At 39.3% G+C, this 13,128-nt stretch overlaps 2 protein-coding genes across 7 annotated transcripts in view; both read right to left on the bottom strand.

The window, feature by feature from the left end:
- Window positions 1–3,591, bottom strand: part of lpin1 (lipin 1) — a 30,855-nt gene extending 27,264 nt beyond the window's left edge. For 2 of the 5 annotated variants that reach the window (XM_036136509.1, XM_036136512.1), the window contains exon 1: window positions 3,270–3,591. In XM_036136509.1, the coding sequence (XP_035992402.1) occupies window positions 3,270–3,335 (66 nt within the window). In that variant the 5' untranslated portion in view covers window positions 3,336–3,591. The remainder of the gene's footprint in view (window positions 1–3,269) is intronic. The other 3 variants (XM_021319239.2, XM_036136510.1, XM_021319240.2) reach the window with 2 other exon arrangements.
- Window positions 3,592–3,948: 357 nt separating this feature from the next.
- Window positions 3,949–13,128, bottom strand: part of greb1 (growth regulating estrogen receptor binding 1) — a 28,665-nt gene continuing 19,485 nt past the window's right edge. Inside the window, exons 23-34 of one of the 2 annotated variants that reach the window (XM_012868007.3) lie at window positions 11,540–11,696; window positions 11,301–11,403; window positions 10,967–11,122; window positions 10,691–10,827; window positions 10,428–10,589; window positions 9,794–9,998; window positions 9,490–9,652; window positions 9,274–9,392; window positions 7,727–7,959; window positions 7,334–7,534; window positions 5,251–5,389; window positions 3,949–4,782 (exon numbers count right to left, since the gene is read on the bottom strand). In XM_012868007.3, the coding sequence (XP_012723461.2) occupies window positions 4,619–4,782; window positions 5,251–5,389; window positions 7,334–7,534; window positions 7,727–7,959; window positions 9,274–9,392; window positions 9,490–9,652; window positions 9,794–9,998; window positions 10,428–10,589; window positions 10,691–10,827; window positions 10,967–11,122; window positions 11,301–11,403; window positions 11,540–11,696 (1,939 nt within the window). In that variant the 3' untranslated portion in view covers window positions 3,949–4,618. The remainder of the gene's footprint in view (window positions 4,783–5,250; window positions 5,390–7,333; window positions 7,535–7,726; window positions 7,960–9,273; window positions 9,393–9,489; window positions 9,653–9,793; window positions 9,999–10,427; window positions 10,590–10,690; window positions 10,828–10,966; window positions 11,123–11,300; window positions 11,404–11,539; window positions 11,697–13,128) is intronic. The other variant, XM_021319238.2, reaches the window with a different exon arrangement.

Raw genomic sequence — 13,128 nt, 5'->3', positions numbered from 1 at the left:
GTCCCAGAGATGAACGTGATTTTTTGGTATTAAAGGTGATTTCAACCCCAGAGGGCTACAGTTAGCAAATGTCCTCAGGAACAAAAAACTTGATTATTGGAGACATGTCCTGTAGTCTGATGAAGCCAAAGTGGAATTGTTCGGCCATAAGCGCTATTGTTACATTTAGATGAAAAAAAGGTGCGCTTACAAGCCTGAGAAGATAAGTCCATGCATCATGCAGTTTAGATGATTTGTTGCAAGAAGGAAGGGTGCACTTAACAAAAATAGTTGACCTCTTTGAAAAAAGAACATGTTAAATAATGTCACAGAGTGAGAAAGAATGTGTATTTCTGTGGTGTATTGAATTGTCTGATTTCAACTCTACAACAGGTACACATAAAGCCACAGAGTATTATATAAACAAGTACTTAAATGCTATGTGGTAAAAAATGCACCAAGAAATGACCACTTGCACCAACCAATAAACAAGTAATGTAACAACGATCAGCAGAGGGGAAGAGAGGGAAATACCACCATGTTTGCAGAAACTATGGTTTGACTTAATTAATAACAGAAAGAACAAAAAAAGATGACACACACAGAAAACTCAGATAAAAAAAAAATTATTTTGTTCAGAAGATTGGGTGTAAATATAACAGTCAGGTTTTTACCCTACTGTCAACAAACAATTATATCTGTCTCTTTTGTATGGCATCTTTATCAGTTTATTGTGCTACATTATGAGGCTTCCTGATATACTACATTTGCCAAAAAATACTTGGAATGTTTTACAAGTTGTCAAACTACTTTACATCATGAATAAACAGTCATGAGACTGGTATTAGGTAGTGTCTGGTCATAAAGCAGTTACTCACAATTTTTCACGTCAGTGTAGTAGAGCACAGACACAAACCAGTAAGTCAATTAGTAGAAGTTCAGGCATGACATTTATGCCTGCTTTGGGAAATATCAGTACACATTAACTGCATCCTATGTGTTGGTGTGTGTTGTTGCAGGTTATTTGTGTTTGTGTGAGCGCTCCTTGATAAGTCCCTCGCTACTTCGCCCAGCAGTGTGACCTCGGTTCAGACACGTGACAGCTGGGGGGCCAAAACAGGGCTTGTTTTGATGAGAAAGCACTTGCCTAATCTCTCCCAGGCACTAACCCTCTGAGGTCAACAATGCATTCATTTCATCACTGCAGAGACGGTGGGTGTCCGCTCCGGGCATGTGTTGTTCTAGCCAATTAGAAAGCAGCCTGAGACACACATCACAACCAAGCTACTGAGACCCGAGGCTTCAGAAATGTCAGATCAGTTTGTTTCCAATGACAGACGTGCACCTTAAAACCACCGCTACTCAAACGGCAACAACAGAGCAAAGCACATACCTGCAGCAGTGTGATTTGTCCATTGTGTCTTAATATAGGGCAGGGCTATTTATACAGTAATTCTATTACTTGGTAGCACCAATTTCCTTTATATTTTGTCTGTTTAGTGGAAAACAAAATAAACAATGCTTTTAGATGTAAAGTTGCCGTTGCTCTAATGCTGAGTACTTCTTGCATTTTGATCCCTAATAACAGCATAAATTAGTATCTAGCTGGAGCAGGGATAGTCGACTCCAGTCCTCGAGGGCTGGTGTCAAGGCAAGGCAAGGCAAGTTTATTTATATAGCACATTTCAGTCAAAGGACAATGCAAAGTGTTTTACATAATTAAAACATAGGAAAATAAATACAGAACAAAAGCAAGTAAAAAAAAATTTTGGAATAAAAATTGAAAATCAACACTAAAAGCAAATATTAATGACTTTAAAAACAGTTGGACTACAAACTCAAACTAATAATGATTCAGTAAAACAGTTTAATGCTCTAATAGGTTTATGGTCACCTGATGACATTGTAGTTGTGTGTAGCTGCATAATTATGTAAACTGATCTTGTTTTTTGTTAGAATCTGAGCTAAGGGGAGCATGTAGATAGTGAATAGAAGGGGCCCCAAGATGGAACCTTGTGGGACCCCACATGTCATTTTTTGAAGTCTCTGATTTAAAGTTACCTACCGACTGTCATGGTTTTCAGATGACGAGCCCACATGCAGATACGAACGGGAGGCAAAACACAGTTTTAAGTTCTTTTATTAAAGGAAAAATAAGCAGGTTTATGGACGGACTACTGGTACTCGGCTGGGTCAGAACGTCAAGGCTGGAGAGACTGTAAGAGAGAGAGCACGTGAGTTCTTCATAATGAAAGCCAGAAAAACCGACTAAGAGTTGCGCTGCTTACCATTAGGCAGGGCGGACCTAACCGGGAAGAAGTAGCGTCAGGAGAACTCTATGTGACTACTCTGATGGAGATAGGTGGCTAGTGGCTGAGGGCGGCAGATGTAGCTGGTGAGGAATCCGAGATGACCTCATCGGCAGCGGTTGACAGATGGATTGACCAGAGTGAGCACAGAACCAACAGCACCCGGGAAAGGGGATCTCAGCCCTCGCTGGGTAATTTCCAGGAAGTATGAGGGGAGCGCCAGAGCAAAATCTGAGCCGACAGGTCTGCTGGTCTGTTTCTTCGGACGAGACGTCAAGACAGGTGAGTGCATCCAAGCACCAAAATCTGGAGCACAGAGAGGTACAAAAATTACTCAAAAAGATGAGCAACAAAAAACTCACAAGCTGGTTTCCGAGAGTTGGGACTGAGGCCACGTCGTACCACGACTGGTTAAGGCTCCGGCGTCTTCCATCTGCCAGTGCTCTGCTTAAGAAGCCAGAGGAAGCCGCCTGCAACGAGCTGCAGGTGTGGACCACGCCTCCTCAGCCAACTAGGCACACCTGCGGAGTAGAGTTAGCAGCCAACACAGAGAATCCTGACACCGACACATAAAAGTTCCTGTTGTTCAAGTAAGATTTAAACCAGTCACGTGCTGTGCCAGAAAGACCAGTCCATTTTTCAATCCACCACCATTATGATGTGTTAATTTTCTCCAGTGGAACAGGGTTTTTTTATCATGTAGGATGAAAGTATGCCAGTCAGCTTTGACACAAAACTTTCAGTTGTTTGCTTGAAAGCTGAACAGATATTTTAATTTTCAGGATCACATTAAATTCAAGCGTCCAACCAAAGTTAGACAGTTTCAAATTCTTACATCTTAACCCTTGTATGTATATTCTTTCCAAAAATGATTAAACTGAAAAATCCTTAACGCTCAGGTTTTCCAGGTCAATTCCAGCAATCTTATGTTTGTACTTCTTCATTTTTACAATCATAAATTATATTCTCTCAGTGTCTTACCCAAGACCAGCTGTCAGAGGGGCTTTCAGTCTCAGTAGGGCCACTGAAGTCTTCCATGCTGGTCATGACTCCATTTCTTGAGGTCCAGTTACAAACTGCTGCTTAACTGCTTCATAGAAATATTGACGGACACGAGAAGTCTGAATAACCCTCTAAAAACACAAGAAAATATCTAAAAAGATCTTCTGAAAAAAGGCTCTGAGGAGTTTCCTGGTCAGCTTCTTTAAGAAGGTGTCACGTATTTGTTTCGGTTTATTTTTATTCAAATGGAACGAAGGCTCTTGTAGGAGACACACAGCTCCAAAATCTGTGTGATCTGTTTTTAAGTAAGCAGCTTGAGTCTGAGCGACAAGTGTTTTACACTAAATTTATCAAGTCCCTTCTAGGAATGGAGTTCTTGGAGGAAATGTGAGAGTGTTGACAGTTACCAGACTCTCTGCTGCTTCAGGTCCTCGTCTTCTGCTGCCTAACAACACCACCTTTTTACTGTCCATGGCAAAATAGATTAATACTGTAGTAAATATCTTTAGTGTAGTAGGACTGGATCACATCAATTTGAGGACTGAGAACATGACATATGACACGAAAACAAAGGGTAAAAACTTGTAACAATAAGCACTGTTTAGCACTGTATCAACCTGATACTTTACTGCACAATCAAACACACACACACACACGATTTAAAATATGTGGATTTATACAAATAGACGTATAAAACTGTACAGAGTAAAAATGTTGCTGGAAAATGGCACATTCATTTTCCTCAGAGGTATAAACATTATAAATTTTTTTGTACCAGCACAGATGCAGAGCTGCAGTCTTACGTTTAGTACACACAGAAAATAAGTACTTTTTGCATTATCTATATCGAAATATATATCATTTTAAATGTTTTTTTTTTGTAAAAATAAAAAAAAAAAAATCTGCAGAACAGGCTTGTAAAAAAAATACACAATAAAAACTTGCCGAAAATGGGCTTACATTGCACACAAATGATTGTGTCTTCCCTGTTTCCATCTTTTTGTCTTGCATGCATCTGCACAAAAAGTCTGGGCACCCTGATAACACATAGCAAATAGTATCTGAAATGTCTTTCTGTTTTATAAAACATTATTTTCTTTTTAGCAAATATGAATAATGCAGTTCTGTAAATGTAAAAAAGCCAACATTTCTTAATAAAAGCATTGAAGGATGGATCCAAACTAAACCAAGAATAAATGTAAAACCTTTTGTTACCTGTCATCAAGTGTTCAAGGATTGCAGGTAAATGATTAACGTCCTTCTGAGAGCTGTTAAAAAAAACAGTGCATTTTCTTTTTACGCTGGCTCCTTTTGACCATTTCTTTCACTCAGATATGTTTTCCAGTCAGGAAGAAGAGCGGTCGGTCTTCTTTGGCGTTGGCAGTCTGGAACTCGTCGCTGAGCCTGAACCTCCACTGCTCCTCCAGCTCCAGCCTGCCCACAGTCTGCCTAAGTGAGCTGCGATCTGCACTGATTACACACAGGGTTGCGCCTAAACAGAGACAGGCAACAGGAACAGACATTTTGAAGATGAGAGAAATCCACAAAAATGGGATACATTTAAATCCTAAAAACCAGACACACCTCTGAAACAACTCGACAATGAAACGTGCTTAATGTTACTTTCACTTGTTTAATGACGTTTCATTCTTTTCCAGCGTTTTGTGCAGTTCTTTAATGCATCTTGTTTGCATTTCAAATACATAAGGAGGCAAGTGTCATTTATTTTTTTATTGATCGTTATTCTACAAGAATGTTTTTAATACCTTTTAAATGAAGCACAAAGAGGAAACATGAAGCAATAAACTACATGAAATTCATGTCCCATTGTAGTATTTAGTTTTATATGTGAGTATAACACAATCGCATCATAATAATGTAATGACCGCATTTAAACAGGGACATTTAGACAAGGCCCTCCTTGATGTATACCCTAATCTGCCTGTTTTCATTTATATACCTTTAAGAAAGGTGAACTTCTTGAGGAACCCAGATGTCACAAATGTGTCAGGAAACCAGAGAAGAAGCCCACTGAATAACAAGCCAGCGGTGCCGATGTTGACACAATGAGGTCTGGAACTGACAAAGCACACTGTTACCTGCAGGAGGAGAGAAAATGTTTTCAATATATTAAATTCAATACTTTAAATTCAAATTAATCAAGCTACACCACAATGCACAGCTTAACTCTGAAATTTGGATAGACTTTGTAAAAAGACATACATTTTTTTTCTTAGTGCTGGACATTAAACCAGATGAAGCTTTTCCAGTTTAGATAATTTGGGGTTACTACAATTATTTCTATGTAGTAAATTGCTTTATATTCAAATGTATACATACATTTTGTTAATATGTGGTAGAACTGCCTTTATACTATACCATTACCGTACAAATTTATTTCTTAAACTCTTAAAAAACAACATAACAGCAATAAAACATATATAAGTTAATACATTGAAGCAATAGGGTACTTAAAATACCACAGATAAACAGAAAAGGTAAAAGATTAAATCATTGATGCTAACTCACTCGGGGTTAAAAGCGAAGGAGAAAAAGTGCAATTTTAAACAAGTTTTAAAAGCAACATGAGATGATGCCATTTTAGGAATCTTTCCACAAACATCTCACAACATTTTGCTGAGATTTTGGTTAAATCCTCTAGACATAAATAGTATAACTCACATAGGTTTGTAGGGCAATTCGCTCATACACTTTTTCAGCTCCCAACACAAATTTTCTGTGGGGCTGAGTTTAGAGTTTTGTGTTGGCGAATCCAAAAAACTGACTTTGTTGTTCCTCTTTGCAACAAATTCTGCAGTATACTTATAAGGCTGATTCACATGGCAGGATTTTTCGGCCAATCTTCGCCTCTATCTTCCCTATCCGAGATGTGCCGTCTATTGGTGTGGCTCTTAAGATAATCTCAAGAGATATCCCTGCCATGTGTGATGAGTAAAGCGTGATGTGGTGCGCTTGGTAGAACGTCGGGACCGCTCTGACCTTAAATCGGGGATATTCAACATATTGGATTGTCTTGCACCGATATCCCAGTGTGTGGGGTGTCCACCGAGGACAAACAAGCGCGCAGTCTGTTGAATGTGATGTGTAGCCAATCAGAAGGCGAGTGAAAGCCAGAGAGACACCAACTAATCTCCATATCATAGTGCAGCAAAGGTACAGCCCCCCGGCCGCGGTGTCTCCACTCCTTTAACCAACGCCTTTTCTTTTTCTTATATTTTTTCTACATGAGTCCACAAACTATCACCATTATTCTTCCTGGTCGTCCATGGTTATTTACTCTGAACATACATTTGATCTTGAGAGAATATGAAAGATTTCCCGTCTGATATCTGAAGGATCCCGAGTGAAATCTCTCCGTGTGTGGTGTGTTATGCTTTCCGTCTGACCGGACACCACACACTGTACGAGCAAACCTGTTATACCTATGATTTTTTTATCGTTACGTGTGGAGTCGACCGACTATTTTAAAATCCTGCTGTGTGAACCAGCCTTTAGGATCGTTAACAATTTAGAAGACCTATTTGTGTGCAAAAACGTACATTTCCTAGATGAGGCCTTGAGATGTTGCTTTAATATTTCCCCATAACATTCTTGCCTCTTAATGCCATCTATTTTGTGAAGTACACCAGTCCCTCCAACGGCATGCAATCCTGATGTATCGGATGGTTGATTTTGGTTTCTTATTATAAAAACAAAAAAATCAAAGATCTTTGAGGTGTTGTTTTACAATACATCCATAAATTCTCACCTGGGTTATCCCAAATTGTTTAAAGTTATAGTAATCTTAGTGCATTATAAACTACTGAATTTGAAAAGTACAGCACCTTTTTAACTATTCTGGGATTTATTAAATGGGAATAATATGGGTAATCCTGTCCTGATTGAATGCTTTTGTGATTTAATGTCTGACAGCGAGGAAAGAAGAGGTTAGCAGTACTTTCATAGTGTGTGTAAACATCTGATTTCAACTGAATGCCTCTTTTCTATTATGTATGTGGATGGGTGTGTGTGTGTGTTTATACCTCAGGTCCCAGGTTGAGGTAACAATCCACAGACAGAACAGGGTGAGTGTAGTTCTTGGTGCTGAGAGGAAACAGTTTCTGGCTGGTGTGCTGGAGGTATTTTTCCAGGAGAAGCTGAGCTGGTGAAGCCAAGAAGAGATGCTTGCTGTCTGGGGCACAGATGTATTGTGATGGCCCCACTGAGGTGGACACATCTGTCATCTGAATAAAAACAAAACAGTTTGAAAATTAGTTGAAACACTGAGTAAAAGAGTTTTAAACCGTTATTTAATATCAAGATTAAAAAGAAAATCAGACATCTTCAACTGTAGAAATTCTAATTTGTTTTTACGAATCTGATAAGGCTTTATTTTCTGTCCACTGCCTCAGTTTGAATTCATTATTAGTCTCTACCTTGGTCTTGATGATGAATGTCCTGTATCCTCCAATGGCAATCTGCTTCTTCATGACGCTGAAGTTGTTGAACTTGCAGACAAGCAGCCCTGCACTGTGCAGCCTCAGGGTGAAATCCACATCGTGGCAGGTGAAGCGGTTCTGGTCGTATTGGACGTTCTGACTCCGGTCAACATTGAGAAGCAGGAAGTCATGAATGTGACCTCTGGAGAACGGCTCCCACTGTTTGATACCTGGTTAAACAGCAGGCAAAAAACATTGTAGTGCGAAAATAACAGACAAAAACCTAAAATTAGAATAAATTACAATATGTGTTCCAAAGAGGCTCATTTGTCAGATTAAAAGTAGCTTTTGAAAATAACAATCTCCAAGCGTGTATTAAACATACTTTTCATTAAGCCAACGTTTCCCTATTTTTTATTCATTGGTCTGATGTAACATGCTAATCTTATGTTAAATGCTGTTTCCATTACCTGTAAGCAGAAAATCATCATTGTTAACAGTAATAAAGACTTGAAAACATCAGTCTGTTTGTAATGAACCTATATAGTGTGTTTTACTTAGCGAATTGAGTCCTTGAAATAAATTAACTATTCAATGTTATTCTAATTGATTGAATATGACAGTACATCTCAGCTCTTGAAGGTGACAGTGGAATATCAGTGGTAAATAAAGTGGTGGCTCCTTGTTACATTCGGAATACATTTTAAAGTTCTTCATCCTCCTCTTCATCCCCCGCTCTACATATGGAGTTAAATAAACACAGAAAGCACAGAACCTGGTACATAGAAGGTACCCCTGGTCCTACGCTTCTCTTATTACCTTTATTTCTCATCATAATACTGTAATGAATTATTTGGACTCAACTTTTCTGTCCCAGACAAAGTGCTCATGGACCAGTGATACCATGTCATGCCTTTGTCTCTTTTCTGTCCTCTCAACCCCTGGCCAGTGTCAGGACATTAGCCCCTTTTTACCTAGCCTCCACTTGGCTCAGATCTACTTGGTTCTGCTTTGTTTGCAGTTTTTTCAGTACCGGTGTGGCTTTTTTCACCCCTGCTCAGGAGACCCATCAGAGCGGAGTAGGCCCAAGATGTAACATGAACAGACTGCTGTCACTGATTGGCCAAGAGTGAGGAGAAACAAGAAGCCCAGGGAAGAATTAATCATTACATGGTCATTTTTGCTGAGCCAGGTTGTGCTGGTTGCATCCAGTTGAAAGGAAGAGATTGAACTGTCGTTGCATGCATAATCATAGTGAAGGATTGTTGCAGCCAGGGAAATCAGCTTGGCTACTTTAGACAGTTAACATTATAACAATTACCAGTAAATGATCAAATAAAGTTCTGCATTATTGTTAGGACTGAATTTAACTTGATGCATCTGACTAAATCATTTAATTATGTTAGAACTATCTTACTTAGATTTATTTGAATGAAATTTAGATTATATATTTGGATGTGAATTGTTCCACATTTGTCTTGTAAAGTATCTTTAAATGATAATAGCTGAGAATTTTTAATAAGTAAAATATTGTGTTTTCTGACCCATTAATCCTCGGCTGTTCCACTTCCTTATACCACACAGACCATACTGGGTGAGGTCTGGACAGGCCTCCATATGCTGTAAGACTTGTTTTAGTGACACGGCGCGCTCAGCAGGACAACTAAAAAAAAAACAGCAAGAAGTATGTTAAGTGTGTTAAACCCACCACTAATATTTAAGATCTTCATGTATAAACAAGAATATATGACTTCTTTCACCTCAGTTTATCGTTGTCCACTGCGTTCCACATAACACAGGAGTCATCAGCGAGGATGATGAAGGGCCAGACGTCACCCGCTGGACTTCCACCTTCCAGACGCCGACTGCGCTCCAACTCCAAGTTGTGATAAGAAAGCTCTTTTATCAGGAAGTGAGCAGCCCCTGTACACACATCAAGAGATGATCATACATGCAATACATTATTTTTTTTTTTTTTAAATAAAATCCAAACAAAAGGATAAAACTGAAACAGAAGATTAAGTGTGAGCTCCATATCTCAAATTTGTAATGGCGGTGACATACCTATGCCAGCTCCATTGAAGACAGTGGGCAGCACCAGCATGATGTGGTTGGGCCAGTACTTCTTATAGACAGCCATCTCATACTCTTTTACTACAAGGATGTGCAGATGTGATGCTCCATCCATCGCGTGGTACAGGTTGAACAGACCGTGCTCGTGGCGGCCGGTGGTCGGGGTGAAGATTGGACTCTTAATGCAGTCTGGGTTCTGCGTCAATAAACATTTTTTGGCAAAATACAGACAGTTTATACACTCAGGATGAAGTTAATGATATCAGAACAATTCTGGCAAAAAAGGAATTGAATGTGTTTTTTATATGAAAAGGAAACACTTGCAGGGTTGTGACTAACGTCACAGATTTAACAATTACACCACCTAGTGGAGAAAAACTGTAACTGTACTATAACCATTGCCTTCAGGACGTCAGTTTAAAGTAATTTGTGTGGATTAAAGCGCAACATGATAGATTTTATGGTCTGAAACACAAACTAATAAATGTTGCAAAGCTAATTTAATGAAAATATGTAAAAAAAAAAAATGTCAACAACTGGATAGTTCCTCTGGAATTTGGCAGGTGGAGATTTTGTAAAAAAGATGAAAATACTCGTTCATAAGCTTTAGGGGCAAAGAACATACCCAGTCAGAAGCGAGAGGCAGCCGCATGCTCTCCAGCTGGCCTCCTGACTGGCTGAAGCTGAAGTGGTGCTCTTTAGACTTTGGGATGATGAAATAGAGCTGGATGTCTTCTCCAAGCAGAAGATGGGTGAATGTGAAGGCATGCAGCGTTGACTCGTACATCTAGGTTATGATTAGAGATCACTCCCATTTATATTTTAGAAGCAGCTTGATTGTGTTTTCTCACACTTTCTTCTATCATTGAGTGTGTGTAATCTGCAGACCTGATATCTGGGGTTAAAGCCAAGGTACTGATGGCACTGCTCACAGTGATGATAGGTATTGTATGCTGCATACTTGGACAGCTTTATCCTAGATGTCCGTCTGCGTAGGTACACATCCTCCTGGCGCAAAGGGTTTCCTTAAACACAAAAGAAGAAATTGGATAGAAATAATGCAGCAAGTCGACCTTTGGGGTTGAATACGCAGATCATTTTTAGAAGCAGAAAAAACTGCAAAGATTGTGGCTGTGTTGAATGTTTTTTTTTTACTTCTCGTACCATCAACTCGTGGTTTGAATCCAGGACAGTAGATAATACTGATGTCGTCATATTTTGCATCATGGACGGTGTAGTCGAAGGGCATTGTCTTTATGACTTCTGTGTTGGGCCATGGAGCATTGGGTGGGTGGTACTGCACTCCTTCCACCAAGGCTGCTAAAAACACAAAACAATTTACCGTATGTTTCCTATGAGTTGAATGACAACACTTAATATTATCAGGATATGTCTTGACAAATTAAGGTAAAATTACATAATCTTTAAAGGACCATGCAAAGATAAATATTTAGATAGTGACGCAGGTGAAAATAATTTCTGCCAAAAAAATACTGACTGCAGTGGATGTCCTCCTCGTCGTAGATGTCCACCTCCATAAGCCTGATCAGCATGCGCGACAGGAGGCCCAGGAAGTGAAGGTAAGCCCCCGTCTTACCCACCTGACCATTAAAACAGACGACAACACTTCATTGTAAATATGTGAAGAAGACAAAATCCTGTTCTTTCGAAAAATCTGGGTCAATCAATGCTTGAGCCGGAAGCTGAATGGAAGAAAGAAAGCCAGACTCATACTACCTGCGGGGGCCCGCTAAGCAGCAGCCTGCGAGGATGAAAGTTGTCGGTTCGTCCTTCAGTTCGGTTGTTGCTGTCCATGTGGTAGGATCGAGGAACCGTCCACTGACGATAATAGAGCGACTGTTCTGTGCATGTCATCATTTTACTGAGAAGAGGTCTGAGCAAAAACAACAAAACTCATCTTACCATGCATGCCATTTTGACTCTCCTCTACAGTCTAGCCTATCTATTTAGTCGTTGCCACCGTTTCACACACTGATGCTGTTTGAACATCTTTTGGTATCGTTCAAGTAAAAACAAATTAAAGCGCATGATCCTTGACAATAGTCTACAGGCATTTATTCCACCATCTCTATCTCCATAAACTAAAAAAGTACCTTTAGGTCTAGCCTTCTGTGCTTTAGGTTGCTAGAAGCACACATTAAGAGCAGATGTTTCTTTTTTAAATAAACATAGGTTCCTTTTGCATCTTTCACATTTGACACACCAATGGACTTTCTTGCTTTTAGGTTTAAAGGAAAGGAGTTGTCTTGCAAAAATGTAAACCCCTTTAACTTGTTCACATTTGTCCTATTAGAACCAAACACTTTAGTATTTTTAATGCAATTTTAAGAGACAGATCTACACAGCTGAGTGGTGTATAATCTACAAACATAAATCTGTTAAGCGATGGCTTGCAGTTAGAATAAACAATTTTCAATCTTAAACCTCTAAACAAAATATGTTAAAAGTAGTAAATGTAATCCACTTGTGTTATTTAATTTCAGCATAAATCCAGCTGTTCTATGAAGACCTCATAGGTTTGTTAGGGAACATTAGTGAAGAAACAACATCATAAAGACCAATGACCACAGCAGACAGGTCAGAGATAACATTCTGGAGAAATTAAAAGCAGGGTTGGGTTATACAACAAGCTTTTAACATCTCAGGGAACTCTGTTCAAGCCATGAATTAATAAAAACAACATGTGTTGGTAGAACAAACCTACCAACACATGGCTGTCCTACAAATCTGATGGGAGAACTCTAGTTGGGGAAAAGGCCAAGAGGCTCATGGTAACTCTGGAGTTTCAGCAGAGATCCACAGCTAAAGTAGGAGAATACATTGACAGGACATCTGTATGGCATGGACTTCACAAATCTGGTCTTTATGGAAAAGTAGCAAGGTGTCATAGTGGAAAACACAGCAAGCGTGTGAAAAGGGTGAGCTGGTCGGGGGAAAGAAAAATTAAAATTTGTGGCCTCAACATGCGATGTGGGGAGGAAGAGAGCCCTGCACTGAATGAACCATCCACACATCATGTGAATCATGATGGTGGTAGCATGATGCAGTGAACAGTTTTCTTTAGAAGGGACATTGTTCGGGTTTGACTGGACGATGAACTAAAATAAATAAAAAAAATTGGGGAAAAAAAGAGTCTGGCGTGAAGGTCCACCTTCAAGCAGGATAACAACACTGGCTACAATAGAACAATTTAAAGTATATATATCAAAGTATATTCATCTATTAGAATGTCCCAATCAAGGTAAAGACCTAAATCTGATTGAAACTTGAAAATCCATGTATACAGCTGCTCTCTGTCCAGTTTG

This window comes from Fundulus heteroclitus, chromosome 4, assembly GCF_011125445.2.
Source record: "Fundulus heteroclitus isolate FHET01 chromosome 4, MU-UCD_Fhet_4.1, whole genome shotgun sequence".
NCBI lineage: Eukaryota > Metazoa > Chordata > Actinopteri > Cyprinodontiformes > Fundulidae > Fundulus > Fundulus heteroclitus.
Note: the sequence above shows the minus strand (reverse complement) of the source record. Positions and strands in the feature narration are given on the sequence as shown.